The sequence below is a fragment of the Tamandua tetradactyla genome, chromosome 5 (genome assembly GCF_023851605.1).
Source record: "Tamandua tetradactyla isolate mTamTet1 chromosome 5, mTamTet1.pri, whole genome shotgun sequence".
In the NCBI taxonomy this organism is placed as follows: Eukaryota; Metazoa; Chordata; class Mammalia; order Pilosa; family Myrmecophagidae; genus Tamandua; species Tamandua tetradactyla.
In genome coordinates, this window is record NC_135331.1 from 19782744 (window position 1) to 19807492 (window position 24749).

At 45.4% G+C, this 24749-nt stretch overlaps 1 protein-coding gene across 1 annotated transcript in view; it reads left to right on the forward strand.

Moving 5' to 3' along the window:
- The first annotated feature begins 1287 nt into the window (after positions 1-1287).
- Positions 1288-24749, forward strand: part of TMEM233 (transmembrane protein 233) — a 37792-nt gene continuing 14330 nt past the window's right edge. Inside the window, exon 1 of the mRNA XM_077159978.1 lies at positions 1288-1572. Within this exon, the coding sequence (XP_077016093.1) occupies positions 1387-1572 (186 nt within the window). The 5' untranslated portion in view covers positions 1288-1386. The remainder of the gene's footprint in view (positions 1573-24749) is intronic.

Genomic DNA, 24749 nt, shown 5'->3' on the forward strand with positions numbered 1-24749 from the left:
AATATGGTTCCATGAGGTAAGAGAGAACATCCCGGACAATCAGTTCATGTTCTGAGAAAGCCAAATGGATGATTAATACTTTTGAGGATGATGTGAGCCATTGTTTTTGAGACTGCATGATAAATCATTTTCAATTCTTTGCAGCCCTCACAGCTCAGAATATCTGGATTTTGGGCGAACTATACGCAACAATGTAAGTTAGTTTTGAGATGCTCTTTAATCAACTATATTTGGGGGATCAATAGCTAATAATGCCTAACATTTATTGAGCACTTAGATTCACCTGGCTTGACATGCAATGTCATGCAGTTCTAACAAGACTGCTGTGAAGCATCGACTACTATGATTCCCTTGTTACAGATGAAGAAACTAGGGCTCAGAGAGGTGAAAGGGCGTTTTTGAAGTCGCTCAACCAAGACATGGCAATCTCTGATCTCTGTCTGGATTGGGAGCCTCAGTTCTGGGCCATAGCACTGCTCAAGACTTGCTTAGGTACTGGAGCAATTATGTTTGGGAACTCAGCCCAGTTCCCAACGCGGGTCCCTCTCTCTTCCTCCTAACCCAATTATCCATTGGGTTGTCTACGCCAGCTAGAAATTCCTACGCTCTCCCCAGGGGCCCCATAGGTGGAGAGATGCAAAAGAGAAGAACTCCCTGTTTCCCCACGTGGGGAGAAGTGGAGGGCTCCAGGGCAGGCCCCGACTCGGGGGTGCCTGCCATGCCCCTGCGCCAGGGTACAGGGCACTCTGGTCTCCAGAGGCCCCAGCGCAGTGAGGGAAGGGTGCACGCACAGCGGGGCGCCTGGCTCCCTGCGCGCCTTTGGGGAAAGAGAGTTTGGGGGGGGGGGTGCTGGAAGTTCCAGGAGTGAGTAGAAGAGGGATCCGAGGCAGGGGAGGCCAATTAAACGCCTCAGGTAAGACGATGAAGTCAAGAGGAAGTGGTGAAAACTGTAGCGACCTAGCTAGGGTAGGTCTCGTATAAATATATTCACAGTCAAAAGATTGATTATAAGAAAATTACGTGCTGATGCGCGCTGGCCAGTTTGCAACTTAAAGGGCCTTGGCTCTTCCCCTCCCCTGCGCCTCTTCTTATTTCGGATTTCTCAGCCCGAGTCTGCTGCTCCTGGTGCTGTATTGAGTGTGTCCGTCGCACAGTGCAGCGTCTTCGTCGGTCTTTCCAAGCTGTTTCTCGGGCTGCAAGCGCCTTCTCTTCCCCCCCTCCTCCCTTCCCCTCCCCCCTCCCCGTGGGGAGGCTCTTGGGACCTGAGCCCGGGGCGGGCGCCGGCTGAGGACGCGGGAGGGTGAGGTCGCGGCTCCGCGAGCCCTGCGCTGCCGCCAGCTGTTCAGAGCCTCGCCACGAGCCGCCGGCCGCAGCCCCGGAGAGTCCATGTCTCAGCCCCCTCCCGCCTCGGACTGCCAGAGGGCTTGGGACAGTAGTCCCGAAGTCAACACCGAGGATGACAAGACCGAGGAGGACGTGCCCGCGCTCAAGAACTACTTGTGGCTCAGCATCGTCTCGTGCTTCTGCCCCGCATACCCCATCAACATCGTGGCTTTTGTCTTCTCCATCATGGTGAGTGGGCTCGGCCACCAGGAGCCAGGAAGGGAGACTCCGGTGGCCCTGCGCAGCCTCCGGCCGGAGACCGGCGCACCCCGGCCTTTCCCTGCCTGTCTGCGCCCCGCGCCTGGAGTCTTTTGTCCCTCCTCGCCCCCTCCGTGCCGCCCCCGCGCCTCTGCAGCCCCTCGGAGCGCTCCCTGGGGTGCGCACAGCCCGTGTTGAGCCTCCCCCAGGCCGGTTTGCTGCTTCTCTCCACCCCCCCGTGGCGCGGGGGCTCTCCAACTCGGGGAAGTTTTTCCATGAACTTTGCTGCTCCCGTCCCTGCCTCCTCCCGCATTCCTAAGGCACTTTTCGGGGCCTCCTCGGCACGCTTTTCCAGCACCCCATAGGGCGCACACCGTAGAGCGCAACAGGGAGCCGTTTCCGCTCAGCTCTGTGTCCCCTTCTTGCCGCGCCCTCTGTTTGCCCCCGGCCCCCTCCCCAGCACCAGGGACTGTGTCTTTCTTCATTTAGTTCTTCCTCTTTTGTCCTGTGCCCCAGGCGCCGCCACGGCCCTTCTCCAAGGACCCCCCAGGCCATCCCTGGCGCCCCGTTGACCTCTGGCCGGGTGCTTTGGTGCGCCCTCTCCAGGAGGCAGCGCTTCTTTCTTGCTCCCTCCCCTTGCCTCTCTTTTCCGCACATTCTGGGCCCTCTTTCGGAAACTGTTTCACACCTGGTCTCTCCAGGGCGTTCTTGGGCTCCCCCTGTGCCCCTCTCACTTATCAAGTGCGCATTACCCTTATTCTCAGTTTCTTTCCACCCCAGACCCATCGGAGATCCTCCCTCCGTTTGGGGCGCATGGGCCCTACCCCCGCCTCTCTGGGCATCCCCCGAGGGCCCCCAGGCGCCCTTCCCACTGCTGTCTCCCGCGCCCCGGGCGCCCCCAGGAGTGCACTGGGGACAACAGGCGCAGTACATTCCCCGCGTCCTCTGTGTGCCTGGCTCGCGAACTGGCCACCCCTTTTCCAAGTCGCTGGTGCCTCTTCTAGCCCACCCTACCGGAGCCCGGCCCCGCGACCCCCCTTAGTCCTCGTAGGAGCTCTGGGGAGAACCCCTCCTGCCCAGGAGATCCTCGCCTTACTGACTGCAGCAGCTGGCCGGCAGTGGCGGCGGGGTGAGACTCCGGCCGGGGCTGTCCCGGGACAACCCTGCAGTGCGCCCCTTCCGCGGCGACCTGCCTACCACGCGTGCCGCTCGGCGGCGGCGGCACAGCCCGGCCACAGATAGGGGGAATCCGGGTTCAACCCAGTGAGGATCCCCAGGGCACCATCACCCCAGCCTTGCCGCCCCAGGTATGCTCTCACTTGCCCATGTGTGGCACCATGTTCGCTTCTTGCGAACCCACAAAGACCCGGGGTGTACCCCTCAGCATGCCCTTTCCCCAGCAGTTCGTAGAACCGTACCTGGACCAACGATGCTGCAGCTTAAAGCCCAACAGCGTGGGTTCAAATCCCAGTCCCCCCACGAACTAGCTGCATGATCTCCAGCTCCTCACTGCATCTCTCAGAACCCCAGTGTCCCTTTGTCTGCAAAATAGGAATAATCGTATTCACATTTCTTGGTGTCCTGAGCACTAATGAGATAATAATTGTAAAGTCCCAGCTTAGCACAGTGCCTCACACAGGTGTTATCATTGGATCTTTATCACTTCCGCCCCCACTTCATAAAGACTTCTCTGTGATCACTGTTTAAAACTTGAATCCCCCTCCCCACAAGCCCTATCCCACACCCCTCCTGTGTTTTGTCTATAGCGTCTCTCTTCCACCTTCTGTCCTAGTCTCCTTATTAATATGCGAATTGCCTCTCTCCTCCTTAGAATATAAGCAGTCAAAGGCAAGGCAGTGCCGTTTGTTGGTGTGGTCTGCTGTGTATATTCCGCAGCTAGAACACAACCCGGCAGGCGGAAGATGCTCAATAAAAATTACGAAATGAAGGCATGAATGAATAAATAGTGTGAATGAATGATGATGTCTGCTTTGCATCTGCACTGCTTTCCCTATACTGGGGTTGCGGAAGCCAAGGCATAGGGTTCCTTAGGACAACCAGCCAGTTTCCTCCCTTCCTTCCTCTCCTCAGATATCCGGCCTGGGTTTTTTGTTTTGGTGTTTTGTTTTTGTTTCTTGGCAGAGAAGCTAGGAAGCCTCCAGCAGCCAAATTCTGCAGGCGGCAGCAGGCTGTGTCCGGCACAGGTGCCCACCCTCCATGAAGGTTTAGTAATGAGGTAGCCAATCCCTCCTCCCCCACCAATCCCTGCACCCCACCCACCCCAGCACCATTTAAGAATATGCCTGCAAAGTCTGAAATAAGCTGACATTCCAGCTGGTGGTGACAGGTTGGATACTGATCAGGCTACCCTATGGTGTGTCCTGGGGAACAAAGTTTGAACATGCTTTGAATAGAAACCTCTTTTCCTGACTCCCTCATCCCTAGTCCCTCCCCTCAAGCCTTTTTCTTTAGCTTTATAGCCACGGAGACTTTCTGTGGCCGGAAAAAAGACACAGGAATAGAAAGTTGACTATGAGCAAGTTACCTACCGTTTTCAAGGCTTGGTGGTTGCATCTATAAAATGGGAACTGGAAAAATATTTTAAGTTGTGCCAAGCTGTCTTGAGGATGAAGTTCTCGGAACTGTAACAGGAGCCAGTAATCATAAAACAATCAATACAGTTATGTATTGAACCAAATTCTGTGAAGTCTCCTATAAAATTATAAAACGAGGGTAGGGGCCGGAGAATAAAGCTGCCGTGATGAAATGCACATGGGGAAAGGGCGCTGGTCAGGATTTGGGGGACCTTGTTCTTCCTGCCACCCCTCGCTGAGCCGGATGAGTCCTGGGGCTTTTCAGAAGCTCATCACAGCCCCGTGCTCTGCAGCACGTCTTGTATTGGAAGATCAGCGCGTCAGGCATCTCCAGTGATGAGGTCATGGAAGTCTTAGCTTTTCTAGGTATCAAAAGGGTATTTGTTGAGGGTGCACGGGTGGTTCAGTGGTAGAATGCTTTCCTTCCATGCAGGAGACCCAGGTTCAATTCTGGGACCATGCACTCCCCGAAAAAAAGTGTATTTATTGAAAATGCATTTAACCTGTTGTGCGGGTCTGAAAGGAGGATGTGCCCTAGAAAGGCCCTGTTTTAATCCTGATCCAATCCTGTGGGAGCAACCGTTTCTTTTAATCCCTGTTCAATAATGTAGGTTGGGATCTTTTGATTAGGCTATCTCCATGGAGATGTGGCTCCACCCATTCCAGGTGGGTCTTGATTACTTTGCTGGAAACCTTTAAAAGAGGAAGCATTTTGGAGAGAGCCTCAGAGCCAGGAGAAATCCAAGAGTACTACAGAGCCTACGTAGCCAGAGACCTTTGGAGATGGAGAAGGAAAATGCTCCTAGGGGAGCTTCATGAAACAAGAAGCCTGGAGAGAAAGCTAGTGGACATCACCATGTTTGCCATGTGCCTTTCCAGTTGAGAGAGAGAAACCCCGAACTTCTTTGGCCTTTTTTTTTAGTGAAGGTAACCTCTTGTTGGCACCTTAGCTTGGACATTTTTATAGACTTGCTTTAACTGAGACATTTTCAAGCCTTAGAACTGTAAACCAGCAACTTATTAAATTCCCCTTTTAAAAAATCATTGCATTTCTGGCATATCACATTCTGGCAGCTAGCAAACCAGAACTTCTGTACTCAATTTCAGGGACACCTATACCAAGATTTTCCTCCAGACAAGGCCACTGCTGGCCCCAGCTGCCCCTTTGTGTGCACTGAAAATGGTCCCCTCCCGTCATGTAGACGCAGTCCTGCCCTGGGCCACACACCTTGGTAAATGGAATTTTCAGGGCTCACTCTTTGCACCCCCCCTCATCCCAGGCTATTTCTGTTTGCTCTGAAAGGACCCCCCAAATTTTCAAATAAGGCTCTTGACCCAGGAGGAAGAATATTTATTCATTCAACAATAAATTCTATAAAGACGCTGGGCCAGGCCTTGGCACACTCCTTTATCCATGCTGAGAAGAAAGCAAGGTAGGCAAATCCTCTGCCTTCCAGGATCTGGACAAATTTAGGGTGAGTCCATTGGTTTTTCGCTAGAATTTGTTATCTGACTCGGGCACCAGTCTCTCCTTGGTGACTGGAGTTGAGTCCATGCTGTGCCTACGTTCTTGAGGAGTCTATGGCACAATCATTTGGACAGTTAACCCAGTTTTGCCACTCTACATGTGGTTACAAAATAGCCAAGGATCTTTGATTGAGTCTTCTTTAATCAGAACCTCTTTCCCCTCACACCTACAGAACCTGCCTAGAGAACAATCTCTGAGATTCAAATTCTTTTCTGCTGCTTATTAAGCCTATGCCTCCATTCAAGTATCTCAACTATTCTGCAGGTTGGCTTTTTTTTCCCCCCATCTGTGAAATGGGAGTCGTGATAATACCTCCCCCAAGTGCTGTTTGGAGATAAAGTGATACATATTAAAAGTTCTCAGCTCCTTGCCTAGAACACAGAACTCGAAGTATTGATGATGGTGGTGGTGGTGGTGATAAGATGCGTATATTTTGAGGCTGCAAACCATTACCTTTTCCAATAGCAGTTTTCTGATTTTATGGAGACTAGTCAATTTGATTTAAAAAATAAAAGCAATAACCAGTAAACACGTCACTGGAATCAATCAATGTGCAGCCAAAGGGTGAATATCAATGCTGAACTGAAGCACAAGCAAAATCAACAAGGAGGACCTCGGGTTGAGCATAGAGGATTGGACACGCCTGTTTTTCTCCACACCCTCCTAAAACCCCTTCAAACAATAGTCAGTGAATTAAAAAGGGTATAAGCACCCAAGGACAAAATAGGAGAGCAGGAGAAGAGATGTGAGAGATCCCAAAATCTTAGAAGATGGAAAATGGATGGTTGAGCTTTGCCTAACTTTATGGAGAAGATAGTACTGAAATTTAAATCCCACCGCGGCGGGGTGAAGAGCCAGCAAGAAGAAAGTCCATTTTCTCTGCAAAACTCTAGAAAGGCTCAGGCTTTGGAGGTGCCAACTGAAGCTATTGCCATTGAAGGTAGGAATGGAGGTTAGAGCTAATAAGAGAAGGAAACTTTGAAAATCTGTTTAAAAAGTCATTAGACTACCAGAGATTATCTCCCACCCCATGAAACCAGGAACCTATGCCCGCATAACCCTGGCAGAAGTTGGAAGATTTGCTCTTTGTTAAAATTAAACAAAATGTCCTATTCACGGGCACAGCAGAGAGCAGAGCAGGTGGCACAGAAGAAGAAGGGATAGAAAATGGAAAGTCTGAATATTGAACACTGAAGTTCTTTCCTCCCTGCCCACTGGGCTCCTTACCTTGACATTGAGTCCTAAGATTGGAGAATTACTCTCCAAAAATGTGACCAGCCACAGACGTAAAATGTACAGATTCAGACATTTAGGAATGCTCCAAAGAAGTGATTGACCCGACAATTTGTCCCACACGATGTCCACCAGTTGACAAGTCCCATTGTCCATCACATGCAAAAATTCCAAGCAGTTTTTTAATGTCTCACTTTTAAATATGAAGAGGCAGCCAAAGATCATCAGACATTTGAGGAAAAGTACCTGAAATGAGGCCAAAACAAGCCACAGGAGAAAGAAAGTGAAGGGAAATAAATAATGTGAGATACGGAAGAAAACTTCAAGAACAGATGAAAAATGTCCAAGAAAATGTCAGAAAACTTGAGAACTATTCCAGGAAATCTAGCCTCTAACCAATAAGAATTCCAGAAAAAAGAGAACAAAGAAAATGGGGAGAAGGAAATTAGTGAAGAAATAATAGAAGAAAAATTCCCAGAACTGAATTCATAAGTTTCCAGATTGAGTCCCCCAATACTGAATAAATGAATGAAATGACAGCTACACTAAGGCACACCATTATGAAATTTCAGAAATGGTAAGGATAAAATTTCTCTCTGATTTTACAAGCTTCCAAAGAGCAGAAGCATGTCACGTCTAGAGTCAGAATTCTCGTTGGCGATGAGGAAAGCTAAACAATGGTGAAGAAATGATTTCAAGATCTGGAAGGAGAATGATTTCCAATCTCAATTCTGGACCCAGCCAAACTCTCATTCAAGGAACAGAGAAGAAGAAAACCATTTTCAGAAATTCAAGGTCTCAAAAATTGACCTGTCATATTACCTTTTCTCGGGAAGCTATGGGAGGATATGCTCCACCAAAACTAGGGAATAAACCAAGAAAGAGAAAGACATGGCATTTTGGTTTGCTAAAGCTGCTGGAATGTAATATACCAGAAATGAAATGGCCTTAAAAAGGGAAATTTATTAAGTTGCAAGTTTACAGTTCTAAGGCTATAAAAATGTCCAAACTAAGGCATCCAGGGAAAGGTGCCTTGACTGAAGAAGGGCCCAATGGGTCCAGAACACCTCTGTCATCTGAGAAGGTACATGGCTGGCATCTGTTGGGATCTTGGGCTTCTGGTTTCAAACACCTTCCCTGGGGGCATTTACTTTTGGTATCTCCAAATATCTGGGTCACCTGTTGGCTCTATTGCTTCTGATGTTTTGCACAAATGATTCCCTCTTAAAGAGAAAGCAAACCACCTTGAATGGGTGAAGACACATCTCCATGGAAACTACCTAATCGAAAGGTCCCACCCGCAATTGGCATCTCCATGGAAACCACCCAATCAAAAGTTCCAACCCACAATTAGGTGGGAAACATCGCTACAGAAACAATATAATCAAAAAGGTCCCACCCAACAGTATCAAATGAGGATTAAGGGAATATGACTTTTCTGGAGTACACAGCGTTTTCAAACCAGTACACATGGACTCCCCTGAAAAAGGGATCCAGCACAGAAAAAAAGGCAAAGAGAAATCTTCCTCAAAATAAGGCTACTGGGCTCTTAAACTCACAGAAGATGCAGGTGATAACAGACAATTCATCTGAAAGTATTGCCAGCCTGGGTATCCCTTCTGCCTGACCTTGGCTCCACCAGGAGCACCTCTACCATCCAAACAATGTTTCAAAGAGATTTCAATCTAGTTTGGAGGGGAGGTTTTTGGTTTTGGTTTTGGTTTTGGTTTTGGTTTTGGTTTTGGTTTGCTTTTTTGGTCTGGGCAGAACTTGGTGGCTGACCCAGAGGGTTTACCACCACCCACAAATTAGGGCTCTGAACGCTGAGTGTCGTTTGTTGGATCACTCCGTGTGACTTCTCTCAACCCTCTCTGGCTCTATCCACTTGTTTCTCATATTTGTCAACTGAGAAATGGGGTATTCATAGTATGGGCCCTTTGATTTCTTAGAAATTTCTGCCATTGCACCTCTGAAGAGCATTACAATGGTTTGGGATGATAAAGACCTTGTCTGAGGTGTGTCATTGTTGAAGCTTTTTTTATGGATACCTGTAGATTTTATCAATATGCATGTTCCCCAAGCAGCCCCTACTTTGTTGGTTGCTTTCTCAAGTTGCACCATTATGTCTGGGTGGGGAATCACTGACACTTGCTATTTGGGAAACTAGGTCCTTGGAAGTACAGACTGCATCTATTTTAAGGTGTTAATCTGGTTGTTCCCACAAAAGAAAACATTTAAATGCCATTCTAGTTTACAGATGAAAGGATGGAAAGGTTGCATTTGTCACAATGTAATGTGCACGGGGGTGGGGGGGAGTATAAATCAAACAAAGTAGAGCACTAATAAATGGCTCTTGAAACTGGTTAGAGGAACACGGGGATTTATTATATCATTCTGTCAATTTTTGTGCACTTTTTGAAATGTTCCATAATAAAAAGTAAAAAAAAAAAAAAGTAAATCCAGCTAGAACTTCCCTCCCCAAGTCAATAAACAGTGCCCAGATCTATTATTTATTTTTTTAAACTTTTTAATTGTATAATATAACATATATACAAAGCAAAGAAAGAAAAAAGCAATAGTTTTCAAAGCACTCTTTGACAAGTAGTTACAGGACAGACCCCAGAGTTTGCCATGGGCCACCATACCATCCTCTCAGATTTTTCCTTCTAGCTGCTCCAGAACGTTGGAGGCTGGAAGGAATATATGTATTTTTAATCATGACTTTTTTTCTTTTTGTGCAAAATAACATATCTCCCAAAAAAAAAGCAATAACTTTCCAGGCACAACACAACAATTAGTTGTAGAATAGATTTCCAAGTTTGGCATGGATTAATTCCACAATTTTAGATTTTTACTTCTAGCTGCTCTAAGATACTGGAGACTAAAAGATATATCACTATAATGATTCAGCAATCATACTCGTTTGTTAAACCCTACCTTCTCTGTATAACTCCACCAGCACCTTTGATCTTTCTATCCCACTCTTTAGGGGTATTTGAGCTATGGCCACTCAAACTTTTTCATGTTGGAAGGGGCTGTCAATAATAAGGGAGAAATAATAATAGGGAGAGATAATAATAATAGAGAGATGGATAGAGCCGATGTTCTAGAGAGGCTGGCCCCTCTAGTTTCAGGATTTATCTGGTCCATCTGGAGGTTGTAGGTTTCTGGAAAGTTACCCTAGTGCATGGAACCTTTGTAGAATCTTAGATAACGCCCTAGGTGTTCTTTATGATTGTCTGGAATGGTTTTGGTTGTCTAAAAGAAATTTGCATAAGAGTGACCTCCAGAGTAGCCTCTAAACTCTATTTGAACTGTCTCAGCCACTGATACCTTATTTGTTTCACTTCTTAACCCCCTTTTGGTCAGGATGGAATTGTTGATCCCACGGTGCCAGGGTCAGACTCATCCTTGGGAGTCCTCTCCCACACTGCCAGGGAGACTTTCACCCCTGGATGTCATGTCCCATGTAGGGGTGAGGGCAATGGTTTCACTTGCAGAGTTGGGTTTAGAAAGAATGAGGCCACATCTGAACAACAAAAGAGGTTCTCACAACAAGAGATGTGGCCTTACTCTCTCGAAGCCCAACTCTTAGGCACACCAAGGGGTAGGCTAAGCTCTTCAACAACATACATAAGCTTCACGAGAGCAGGCCTCAAGATCAAGGGCTTGGCCTATCTGCCGTCGGAGAGCTCCAGTCGGTCAGGCCGGCTGGCACACCGGGTGGGGTTGGGGAGCGAGCTCGCGGAAATTAACCTGGGTAAGCCGAAGCCGGCGTCTTTCCCCTGCCGGCGGTCGCGAAGAAGTCGTCACTCAGGCCAGATGCGGGTTTTAAGTCTTTATTGTTACACTCCGGGATGGGTCACCCGGAAACCCGAAGAGTGAGACGTCTGGGGTCCGAAGACCCCGGGGCTCTATCGACGACGCGGGGCTGGGCGAGCAACAGGCTTAAATATACTCGGAGGAGGGGTGGAGCTAAGGGTTTAACGTCACACTGAGGCAGCCAATCATGCAAGGTAGTAGGCAGTTGCCAGGCAGAGGGTAGAAATTAGGGGTATGGAACGAGTTGAGCATAACAGGAAGGGTTGCAGGCTTTGAGATGAGCTATGGAAATGGGCGGTCTACAACAAGAGGGGGAAGGGGGAACAGTGAACTAGGTTACCGATATGGGGGCCGGGAGTGAACATAGAGAGGGAGAGAAACATTAAAAAATTTTAAGTTTGGCTAGGCTCCAGTCCCTGAGAAATACGCCACACCTATCGATTCGCGTGTCCCTAATATTTGACATAGTATTGGGGATTTCCCCGGTAATAAAGTTTCATTCTTCCATATTTTTTCTCCCACCCCTCAAGGAACTTTTGCCAATACTTGTTATCTGCTTCAGAACTATTATTTATTAAGATAACTAAATGGCAGCTATTAAAAGAGTCGGCAAAACGGGTCATGATTGAGGTGGTTTGTCATCAATTAGTAAGCAAATTACATCTGACTTCTAACGTGTAAACTTGAGCGATGGTTTCGGGCAACCAAGGGGAAGCCAGGTAGGACTCACATCCTAGAGCCACTTCTCAAACTTGAATCACCCGAGGATCTTCTCAAAATGCAGATTCTTGAATCTGCAGGTCTGGGTGGAGCCTGGGGTTCTGCATTTTTAACCAGTTCCAGGCCCATGCTGTGGATAGGAGGTCTCCACTTTGAGCAGAAGAGCCCCAGAAAGCAGCACTTTGTAACTGAACAGAAAATTTCACGCAGGCCAAAATCCAAGTGATGGAGTTCACGTGGACCCAGTGCTCCAAAGAAGCCAAGCAAGGCCCCCCAAAATAAGAAATAATTGTTCAACGTAAGACCCTCAAAACGTCTCTTGCTCTCCATGACACACTGTGCCCAGAGATGTGGTGACAGCAGCAGAATCTCCAAAATAACAGCAATGATAATAGCTAATATTTTTTGGACCTCTACCAGGTACCAAGCTCTACCTTGAGAGCCTTACAGCCATCATCTTATTTCTAGAAAGAACCAGCTCTAATTTGCCCCATTAGGCTTATGGGTCACATCATAATTATAACAAAAACAACAATAATAATTAGCATTTATTGAGCTTGTAGTATATGCCACACACTGCAATACTTTGGAATCATCGTATTGAATCTACAAAGGCCGGTGCTCCACTGACCATTGCACATAGAAGACGTGTCCCAGTTTGGAATTCAGAGAAAATGGCCACAGCTGCAAGGTTGGAAGGGGCAGTGGCGGTCCTACAGGATGACAAGAAATGAGTAGCCAATCCTCTTACATAACTTATCTCTTTGTCTCGTCCCCCACATCTAATCCATGAGCAATTCCTGTTGATGCTTCCACCAGCATATATTCTGAATTTCTTCTCTCTTTCTCTCTACTTTCACTGCCATCTTGCTGTCCCAAGTCATTGTCATGTATTTTCATGACCACAGGCTCCCGACTGCACTGCCTGCTTCCACTTTTGCCATGCAACAGCCAGAGGGATCCCTTAAAAATGGAAATCAGAAAATGTCCCTCCTGTGCTCAAAACCATCCAGTGCATCCCCTGTACTTAGGATAAATTCCAAGCCCTTTGCCATGGCCTGCAAAACCCGGCAAGATCTCTCCCTGCCCGCTGCTGACCTTACCTTTTGCACACTCCCCACCCACACTCTCGACCCCAACCATGCTGGCCTCTTCGCCAGACCACAAACAGGTCAAGCTCATTCCTGCCTGTGGATAGCAGCAGTTTCTTCTGCCTGGAATGTTCTCTCCCAAGACTTTCACATGGCTGGTTCCTTCTTGTCATTCCCTCTCAGAAACCTTTCATTACCCAACCTACAGAGCTCTCTAACCCACTACCTTCTTTTAATTCTCTGCAGTGCACATATTACTCTCAGATTTCTTTTTTGCTTAATTTCTTCACTTTCTTCTTTTCTTTCTCCTTCAATTGTAATATAGTCCCCAGGGAGTAGACACTTTCTTTGTTATCAGTTGTATCTCTAAAGGCCTACAACAGTGCCTGGCACATAAAATGAACTCGATGGATGGATGGATGGATGGATGGATGGATGGATGGATGGATGGATGGATAAGGTTGGTTGGATGGTTGGATGGTTGGATAACGGACCATGGTAAGCACTGAAGGTAAAGGAATGAAAAAGACAGACATACATGGCCCTTGGCCCCGTGAAGCTTACAGTTCTGTAAAATAATAATAAGAGGTGCAGTGAATTAACCACTTATCTCTCCAACACTGTGCTAAGTGATTTACATGTTTGATCTTATTTCAGATAAGAACAGTGGGGCTCAGAGTGGTGAAATGGTTTGTCTAAGGTCACACAGCTAGTTAGTGCAAGAGCCAAAATGGAGCCCAGGTCTTTTTGACCTCTGAGCTTTTGCTTTTTTGCACCATCCTCTTCACCTGGTGAGCACCCCACTTCTTTTTCATGGCTCAGCTGGGAAATCACCTCCTCCATGAAGCCTTTCTTGATTGCACTTTTACATCCTTGCATCAAGATCTGCCTGTGAAACTGCTTGAAAGGGTAGAGCTGTGATCCAGTAGCCATGCATGTTTCTTGAAGATGATTGTATAATGATATAGCTTTCACAGTGTGACTCTGTGATTGTGAAAACCTTGTGTCTGATGCTCCTTTTATCTGCCTTGTCAACAGATGAGTAGAACATATAGAATAAAAATAAATAATAGGGGGAACAGATGTTAAAATAAATTTAGTTTGAAATGCTAGTGATCAGTGAAAGGGAGGGGTAAGGGGTATGGTCTGTATAAATTTTTTTTTTTCCGTTTTCGTTTTACTTCTTTTCCTGAATAGATGCAAATGTTCCAAGAAATGATCATGATGATGACTATGCAACTATGTGATGATATTGTGAATTACTGATTATATATGTAGAACAGAATGATCAAAAGAGGAATGTTTGCATTTGTTACGTGTTTTTTGGTATTTAAAAAAATAAAATTGAAAAAATTAAAAAATATATGTATCTGCCTGTGAGCCCCTTGGGGATGCCCTCTTAGCCCCAGCACTCAGCACAAGGCTAGTTACACGGTTAGCAGGTAACAAATGTTTGATGAATGAATGACTGTCTTCTGAGGCCTAAGCCTGCTTTGACCTTTAACTCGGTGAATTCCGTTCCCTGTCCGTGTTCTGCATTTCTGCCAGAACTTTTTCAGAAAATACCCAGAAGACCTAGGCTAACACCGGGGGTTTCTGAGCAGCTGGCCAAGGTGTAGTTCCCAAAGATAATTTTCCTGGCTGTTCTGGAGCTCACAGTTATCCTCACACCGCTTCCCCACAGTCCGCATTTGGAAACTGGTCTTTATTCTCAACTTGCTGGTGCAGGGGCTCATTTCAAAGTCCCTCATCCAAAATGCCTTCAAAGCATGAACCTAAACATACCTGAAAAGCTCCGGTTTAGCATGTTCGAGAATTAAACCGGACTTTCTAAATCCATGCTTCTCAGAAAACTGGTTCAGCCTGACATTAACAAATTTTACCAAAAAACAAATAAAAAAACAAACGTGTGGATGACATTGAGTAGTCAAGGGTTGAACAAAGATGAACTGGCTTCTTTCCATTTGGGGTTTCTTGGCGCCTGCTGTAAGCCACTGCACCTGTGACTCTTCCCTGGGCCAATGCAGCACAGGCCAAGTGTGTTTCCCAAGATCCGTTTACCCTAAGGCTTATATTCTGCAGAACATACTTTGAGAAATACTGTTCTCAGTGCATTTGTTCTCACTGTTAATGAGTAGAGCCTCTGTCGATACGGGGATGCTGCAGGTGTCCCATCCCTAGTATTGTCATGTAGGCCACCTCCCAGCCTCTCCGCTCTCCAACACAGGTGTTCGTAATGAGTCTCCTTAGTCAAACTTTGGCTGATTTTTTTTTTTCCTCCTCTCTTATTCTTTTTTCCTACGGGTGAAATTTAGGGACTTGTCTTTCAATCTCCTCCACCCTCTATATCATGCTCCTCTTTCCCAAACTGAAGACCACCTGTATGTAACTCCCTCTTCTGATAACTCTCGTCGTTCTTTGTTCTGGATAATTCCCATCGCGGTGGGGTTCTGCAGCCGTTGCCCTTGCATTTGCACTGGTCTCTAGGTTTCCAATCATTTTCATATCGACACAGTATCGCCTGTTCTGGCAGTGCTCAGCAGGGCACGCAAGAAACGTGCTCTTCCTGTTCATCCACAGGGAAAGTGAAGATTAGAAAGGTGATCATTCTAGCAAACAAAATCAAACCCGAAAGAAAAAAAGGGGGGTGGGGGGCGGTGCGACGGGGGCTCAGTGGCAGAGTTCTCACCTGCCACGCGGGAGACCCGGGCTGGACTCCCGGTGCCTGCCCATGCAAAAAAAAAAAAAATCAAACCCAAGCGTTCTTGACCCCGTGGAATTTGGAGTCCAGCCTCTTGAAGCTGTCATCAGGGAGCTTCACCTTGCCCAGTTCTTACTCTCATCTTGATCCTTTGATAGTGACATGGTCCTGATGTTCAGAAAGTATTCTCTTTTTAAAAGACTTACCCCATCAATATAAAAAGCATCATCAAATACTCTCAATCAAGGTTGGCAGAATTCCTTTCTAGCTTTTTGGCTTTAACGAAAGACAGGCAAAAGGACAATTTTCTCTTGTCCTTGAAGATATCTGTGGAGAGAAATAGCCCAAAAGCCCAAGAAGGAGAGAGAGAAGCATGAATGCATTAACGGTGATGAGGAGGGAATGCAGCTTGTAATACGGAAGTCCAGTCTCGGAATTCCCAGCACTCCCTTTAGGCGCAGAAACTTCAGAGCAAGCAAAATCTAAACAAGAAATCCCGAAGTCATCTGAAAACTCAGACATTATTACTAAAAATATTCACTTAAGTGCCCGCATAGGTCGAGCTACTTTAATGTCGCCTACTATCCAGGAGGTGGGAATGCAAGACAATACTGATCTAAATAAAGTAAGTCCTTACACACGGACGAAAGTATCTGGAACTATGCTCAGGAATTGAAATAAGCCACAGGTGTGTGAGCGTGTGCAGTGTATGCACATTAGAGGGAGCAGGGAGAGAACCTCAGGCTCGTCTCAGTAGTCAAACAGGTGTGAGAGAGAAAGGGATAAAGAAGGTAGGTGAAGACGGCTCTGAGGGAGGGAAGAGGTCTTTGAAGAAAAGGGAACACATTCTAAAATTAGGACCTCAGTATTGAGAGCTTATTAGATTAGAATACTCAAAAATGCCAGAAATAAACTTGGGAAACATGCAAGATCTTCACAAAGAAAACTTCACCAAGAGATTTAAAAAGTTTGAAGTTAATTAAACAGAGGGGCATAAAATACATAAGGTGTTCATCCCAGGATTAATTAGGAAGCGAATTATAAAATGAGTTAGCACACATGAAGTGCTGTGCTTCACAGAATAACTGTTTAATCAGTAGTGTTATTGTTGTTAGAAATGTGAAAAACTGGAAATGGATATAAATTCCAACATAGAGACTGACTAAATACATAAACAAGATCGTTTCAGAAAGGGATTAACGCGGCTATGAAAATAGGGAAAACTGAGCAAGATGGACTAGTGGATGGGGGTGGATGGAGAGGAACCTTGGAAAGGGTGGCTGCTGAAAGAGTGAAGGATGAGAAGGAGCCAGCCATGGGAGTTTCTGTGTGGGGTGGTCAGAGAGTGCAAAGGCCCTGGGGTGGAAACAAGGTTGGTGTGTTCCAGGGACACCTGCTGTGTCATCTGTATCACCCGTTTAAAATACATTTAACTCCCCCCCCCCCCCCCCCCCCCGGAAGGAATCCCAGGCAAGACCACGTAATAGAGAACTAGGCTTCTCTTCCCAGTAGGGTAGACAGGGAGCCATTACTTTATCCTGGAATCATGCCAACCTGCTACCACATGGCACGGATTCTTGGTTTACTCTTATTTCAACTCTCATTTCAAACTAGAACAGTTACTCAGAGCTAATTTGGTCTCTGAGGAAGAAGGGTCTATTTTTATCCTCAAAGACCTTTGAGTTTAAATAGGGTTAAAGTTAGTAAACAATAGTCAGGGTTTCACTGAACCCTCTGCTTTCTCCTGCTGTGAATCCCAAACTCAATCCTGCAAAACTTCCTTCTCCATTTCCAGGGCATAAGGGGAATCCAAGTTGGGGAAGCCATTCTGCAACAAGTTAGCAAATAAGGATCCTTCAGAGAGCAATTAGTGCTGCAGAGAGATAAAACGGGGCTGCAGGGGGCTAGGGGTAGTGGAGGCAGGCAGGTGGAGAGGAGAGCCTACTGTAAAAAGCAGTGGTGGGGAAGGCTGCAGGAGGAGAAGAAGGCAGTGGTGGGGAAGATCTGAGCAGAGCGAATTTCCCGTGCTCACACTAATGTCAAACCAGCCACCTGTAAAGCCCACAGGCCACCTCTGAGTGGCTTCCTGCCCTGCAGCCACCTCTTGCCAGGCACCACCCTGAGAGCACCTGAGCTCTCAGGTGCAGAGGCTGTACCCCCCCGGACCTTGCTTGTTTCTCTGCTTTGTGAATTCTGCCAGAATAGTGCTGTTTATTCTCCCGGGTGGCTGAGTTTTCAGTGAAACAGCTCCTCTCAGCTGGCAGCCTCTCCCAAGCACTGGGCCAGGCCGGTTCAGGTTCTGGACTCAACCCCTGGGTTGGATCCCAGCTCTGCCCCTGTGCCTACCCTCTCTGAGCCTAGGTTTCCTGACCCGAGCAGTAGGAGTATCAGTGCCCACCCGTCTGTGTCGCTGTCAAGATTAAATGCTGGGTCCTTTTCCATGCACTGCCTCACTGAAGCCTCACAACCCACCTGTGCTGGAGATTTTGTTTTAGGGAAGAGGAAAAGGGGAGAGTCAGGGCCATCCCTACCAGGCCTTATTTTCCTTTGGGTTCAGTCATTTCCATATTAAAGATCCAAATGTCTGTGTTATAACATTGTCTAATAAATTAGGGCATAGCCCAGTTCATATATACAGACATAATATGGGGAGAGGGGAAGTTTCTATTTAAAATAAATAAATATAAATAACTGGCTCATGAAACAAAAGGGGTGGAATTCCTTCATGAGCCCCTGACCTCCGGCCAAAATTCCTTCTTCTGGTCAAACAGACAGCAAAGCCCTGTTATGTCATTCTAAGGCAGAAACCCACCTTCAGAAACCCTGACTCAGTTCACCCTCTGTTCTGCCATGGTCAAAATAACCCAATGCCTTGGTCAGACCGAGCCTTGTAACCGAGCCTCATGTGGGTGAGAGGGAACCCTTCCCTCCCCTGGGAACTAACTGCAGAATGCATTTGCTTTTTTTTTTTTTTCATGGGCAGGCACCAGGAATCGAACCTGGGTCTCCAGCATGGCAGGCGAGAACTCTGCCTGCTGAGCCACAGTGGCCCACACTGCATTTGCTTTTTTGATCCATCTGACAAAGCACTGATGTATATTCGCTGGTCAGATGAACTAAGTAAATGCATTTGCATTCCTTGTAAGCCCTAACGTTCCTCATAAGATACACGGATGCCGTCCACCCACCTTTCCCTCCACACGTGACTACCAGAGCACCTAGTAAGTTCCAGGGATCCTGCACCCTCATCCAGGAGCCAGGTAAAGCCCCTCTTCTCCATAAAGCCCCTTGAGACCACCCCACCACCCCCTCCCTGCATTCCTGTGATATTTATGGTGCTTCCTTATCATATGGGGATTTACTATGTATCACTTTGTGTCTTTAAGTTCTCTCTTTTCTGTAGGTCCGACCAGCTCAGTTCTCCAACGCCTTCTCCTGTGCGCTCTACATTCCTAACTCCTCACTGTGCCCTCCGAGGTCTTCATGGCCTACCCTCTTCCCCGCAGCTTCATGATCTCAGTTTTCTCCTCTGTTCCCAAACACATCAAGCTCATTTGCCCCCCAGGACTCTGGAATGCTCTCCAGGTCTTCAGAGCTCAGCATGAAGTTAACGCTCCACAAACTGCAGTCCCAGAGAAGATTCTCCACTTTGTAAAACAACTGGGGAAGACGAATAGCCCTTGTCCTTGAGAAACCTAAGATCCAAAGGAAGTCCTGTTTATAGGGCTTTCACATGACTCTATGTAAAAACTAAAATCAGTCTCATCTTCCAGAGCTTTCGATAGGCTGATTTTTACTAGTGTGGAGAAAAAAAATATCTATATAAACTCTGTTTCTCTCCTCTCTCGTTTCCTTCTCCATTTCAACCACACTGGCCTTCTTCGGATACCTCCAACAAATAAGTACCTGCTCACCTCCAGGCCTCTGCCCCTCTGAACTTACTGTTCTCTCTTTGTTCATTCTGGGGTAACATAGATTTCATCTGTTTAGTCAACCAAGCCTTCTTTCTGCACAACAGCAACCCTCCAAATGGCTAGTATTCAGGGAAATATGCCCTTAAGAAAGCTGTTTTCCTAACAAAGCGTGACTATAAGTTGAAAAGCAAAAAGCCAGCGATATGAATTATTTTCCCTTTTTTTATTAGAAATATATGTTAAGATAATGTCAGGCATCAGGCCTTCTGCTGGGCACTGGTTGTAGCTTGGTGAGTAAACAAAGACGTGGTCCGTGCACTCATGGAGCATACGGTCAAGTTGGAGAGGCAAGCATTCAACGAGGAATGAGTAAAGGCAGTTGGATAAAATGACTAAACTGAATAAAATGACTGCAGTCACATCAGCAGCCATGGGAGCACAATCAGGGCACCTCCTTAGGGTGGGGTGGCTGAGAAGTTGGCTACGTAAGCCAGGACCCAAAGAATGAGCAGGCACTGGCCAGGCGAGGCGGAAGGGAAGAGGGCTGCAAGCAGAAGAAACATCCTGGGAAAGAAGGAGAGGGTGAGCAAGAGGATGAGGCCAGAGAGAGAGGCAGGAGCCGGACCCTGCAGGGTTTGGAAGGCCATAATGAAGAATGTCCATTTCTGTCCGAGGGCAAGGGGACACCAGGGATGTGTTGTTGGCTGAGGCTACTCAGGGCTCCCATCCAACCACCTACCAGGGACTTGTGTTCTGTTCTCATAAGACATTATCAGAGATGCTTTCCAGAAAAGCTACTTCATACTAAAGTGTTACTGGTTGCCAAGGCTTTGCTCTGCTACCAGCTCTGCCACCTATCCCATGTGCTCTCTGTGCCCTCTCAACAAAGGAGATTCAGTGGCGGAGCTCTTGGTTTTCCTTGAGGTCCTTTTTCCTTAACTCTGGGGCACAATCATGAAGGGGAGCAGTCAGGCAAGGAGAATGTGGAACATACAAAAGTGCGCTTAATATCTCATTTATTTTCTTCTTCATCAGTCAGCATGTCATCATCATCATCATGGGTATTGCATGTTGATAATATTTCCTAGGCACTGCTCTAAGTACATTGCATGTATTATCTCCATGATAAATCTAAATCAGGAGGCAGAAATAAAACCGTAACTAATGTTTGGCAACAGTCAAGAACAATTAAAATGAATGATTTTTTGACAGGGAGATGAGCAGCAAAGATTAGAAATTTTTTTCTTTTTTTGCTCAATTTCCTTTATCGGTCTTCAGATTTTTATTAAATTAGAGGTTAAGTCTGCCGTCTGGGACTAGTTGTCAACAGTATTTCAAATCAAGTTGCTAGGTTCTTTGGACATAATGAAATAGTAAGTAGGGACTTCCTCAGTGAACTCACTATCTTTTGCTTAAGTTGGTAGCCCCCTTTGTAAGTTGCCTTGGAAAGAAGAAATCTCATGTGCTTCCCACTGAGTCTCAGTTTTCTCACCTGTAAAATGGGAAATAAAATCGCTTCTAGCCCCCATAAGAGTTACTGTGAAGATTCAGTTATATGAAACACATAAAGTCCCTAACCCACAGCCTGGTACACACCAGATGCTCAAGTAATGTTAACTATTACTTTCATGTGATGAAAGTAATTATTATTATAAATAGAGCCCCTGGCTACCCCTCCAGCCTCTTCTCATTTCTCTTTCTCTCTCTTCTTTTGCTTCTACATTTCAGCGACTCTGACTTTCTTTAGGTCCCTTCAACAAAGAAGTACTCTCTGCCTCTGGGCCTTTGCACGTGCACAGGTGCTGTTCTCTCTGCCAGGCAATGCTGTTGCCCTGGCTTCTTGCAGGTCTGGCTTCTTCCCAAGTTTTCAGGTCTCAGTCTAATGGCTCCATCCTCAGAGAGAGCGCCCCACCACCTTACATCTCCCATCCTCACCCACTCTTCAGCAACACGTCATCCTGTTTCTTGGCTTAGGAATATTCTGTATGACCTGGTTTGTTTGCACATTGAGTTGTTTTTTTTTTCCTATTCCCACTGGAATGTAAGGTCCATGAGGACAGGGAATAATGCCTGGCATGTAGCTGGTGTTCAGTTAGTAGTTCTTAAATGGTTGAGTAGATGGGTGGGTGGGTGGATGGATGGATAACTGGACTTCTACCCAGGACAATGGCTTTTCAGCTCTGGCTGCCCCTCAGAAGGACCTGGGAAGATTTTATTTTTTAAATGCTGATCTCAGGTCCCACCACCCCCAGAGATGCTGAGTCACTGATCTGAGTGAGGTTTGGACATAGGATTTTTTAAAAAGCCTCCCCCCTCCCCCCAGTAACTCTGGTGTTCAGCCAGGGTTGGGAACCATTAATAATAGGGGAATATAAAAAGTATAACTTTAGAGAATTTCATCTTAGGTCTACACTTGACTGCAACCCAATAGACGGTGCTGTATGTATCTGGTACTACGTGGGATGCAAAGAATTCTGCTCTAAGAACCAGAGGGAAGGGACAGAATTTCTGTAATTTTCCAGATCAGGACAGTGGAGCAGCTTAACCGTGTGGTGTGAAGCGTCATAAATTCCTAGACCATTGGACTTACTGGCGTTCAACTCTAGTTACCAAAATTCATGAGAGTATCTTGGGGTCTCCCCTTGTTTGAAGTGGGGGTACCAGGAGCTGCCTGGAGCTTCGGACACGTAGTGGGAAGTCCTTGCTGCACGTTCTCACTCTGAGAGCTTGCTGCTCCCTCTACCACCTTTTTCAGTTCAGCATAGAAACACTTACCCTCATTTCTGGCTCCTGAGCAACTTTCCTTCCATAGGTATTTGAGTATCATGCGTCCATCCAGGGAAGAGGTGTATAAATAAGCTTGAAATAACCAGATGCGGTGACAGTCACGTCATTAGTAGTTACTCCTGGAGAAAGGAACTTGCCGGCTTTTCTTTCGGAAGTGTGACCTCTGCTCACTCCAAACCTGGCCCCTCTCGGTAGGTTTTATAATGACTGTGACACCTGCCAGCAGGACCCCAGGCCCCGAGGGAAGGGAAAAGACACTGCTGGAGACTCTTGAGTGCTTTATAAAAATGTGTGATGAAAGCCTGTTCTACATTTCTTACGAAGGTCCCTTTGCCATCATGGAGGAGGGAAAAACTGGAAAGAGGCAAAAGGTCCTTCCTTTTTAATATACTTTGCAGCAACAGGCCACTCAGTGCCTTAATAGAAGGGTGATTGGTTCATGAAATTATGAGACCTACAACTTGGAAAGGAACTCTAGGACGTATCCAAGCACCACAAATATATTTTAAAAGACAATGGGCAAGGGTGTGGTTTATAAAGGACAACCTGAGGGGACATCTTTGTGGTGATGGAGCATTTCTCTATCCTGGTAGAATCTACAAATGTATTAAAATTTCATAGAACTACACACACATACACACACACACAAAAGAGAAAAAACTGTTGAAATACAAATATGGTGTGAACCTAAGTTAATACTATTATACTAATGTCAATTTTCTGATTTTGACCAAGTTTTTACTGTGTTTATGTAAGATCTCACCAGTGGGTGAAACTGGGTGAAGGATACGCAGGAACTCTCTATAGTATTTTTTTTTCAATATTGTTATTGAGAAATCTCCACACACATACAGCCCAGACATAGTATACAATCAGTGGCTCACAATATCATCTCATAGTTCTGCATTCATCACCATCATCATTTTTAGAACGTTTGCATCACTTCAGAGAAAGTAATAAAAAGAAAAAATCTGTGGTATTTTTTGCAACCTCTTGTGAGCCTTAAAACAGATCAAAATAAAAAGCTAAAATTAAAAAGGCAATGGAAAGCTAGGAGAAAATTTTGTAACATATATAACAGATTAATGGATATTATCTGCTGTGCTATTCGGTACAGTAGTCACTGCTGTGTGTAACTACTGAGCACTTGAAATGTGGCTGGTGTAACAGGTTGACATGATATTTTGGATGTGTTGGGCTATGTAAAAAAAATTATTAAAATTAATTTCACCTGTTTATTTTTATATTTTTAATGTGATTACCAGAAACTTTTAAATTACTCATGTGGCTCCCATTATATTTTATATTGTATGGTATTGTCTATCATATATAAAAAGTTCCTGCAAATCAATAAGAAAGAAAAACCAATAGAAAACTGGACAAAGGACATGAGTATTAAATTCTCCAAGAAGAGATTCATTTCATTAATAAACATTCTTTCATACATATATTTATTCATTGAATAAACACTTTTTTCAATGTTCCAGGCACAGTGTTAGTCACCAGAGAGAGATGACCAGTTTTAGATAATCTGGTCTGAAAAGGCCTCTTTGAGGAGATGATATATGAGCCAGAATCTGAAAGATGAAAAGATGGCTCAACCTCATCATTAATCAAAGAAATGTTTATTTTGAGGTTCCTTTTTCACCTATCAGTATGGCAAAAATAGATTGATAATATTCAATTTGGGCATGCAAATGGGGGAAAGGGCATTGAACTACTACTGTTGGTGGAAGTATAAATTTCCCTCTCCTCAAATGTAAATGCATATACCCTGTAACTCAGCAGTCGCCTTTCTAGAAATCCATCCTAAGGAGAAGCCCAAATGTGTGCAAAGATATCAAAATATGGATGTCCATTACCATGTATTATGTAACTGCAACAAACTTAAGTTACTGAACTGTGTCTGTCAATCACAATGACCATTTAATTGATGACTACAAAGCTATTAAAAAGAACAAGATAACTATACTCACAGGTTTCCTGCGTATGAAGTTATTTCAGAATAAACAGTTACAAAACAAGATTGCACCCTGACCAAATGAGATTTTTCCCAAGAATAAAAGAATGATTCAATAATAGGAAGTTACAATTGAAACGCATTACATTAAATCATTAATGGAGAAAGAAAATGGGAACAAGATAGACTTGAAGCCCTGGCTTGGAAAAATTGCCCACCCTTTATTAACTGGAAAGAAGCAAGCTGCAGAATAATAAGTTCAGTAAGATATTATATTATTTATATTTTTGGAAGAAAGAGAAAGGGAAAACAACTGCAGAAAGTGTGTGTGCTTATGTGTGCGTGTATGTAAGTACAAAACCAAACTAACTATGTGACTGAGAAAATCACTTTAACCTCCATGTACCTCAATTTCCCGTCAATAAAATGGAAACAATAAAGCACCTCTCTCATAGGGTTGTTATGAAGATTAATGAGATAATGCTTGAAAAGTATTTGGCACAGTGCCTGGCAATAAATGCTATCTATTACCTTTATTCTTTGGCAAAGAAAGACTCAGAGGCCAGTGCATTTTAAAAGGAAAAGAAAAATTTTACTTGACAAAGAGATGCAAGGGAATCCAACTTCAGAAGAACTGGCTGACCAGATAAAAAGCACAACAAGCATCTAAAAGAAACACATTTAAAATTTCCAATGATACCCAATTTTATATTAGTCTATTCAAAAAAGTAGCATCCTTCTCACAAGATTACAATAGCTACAAAGGAAACAACCTATGTTTATGCACCAGCATTGCAAAAGGCAAGGGTGAAATTGTC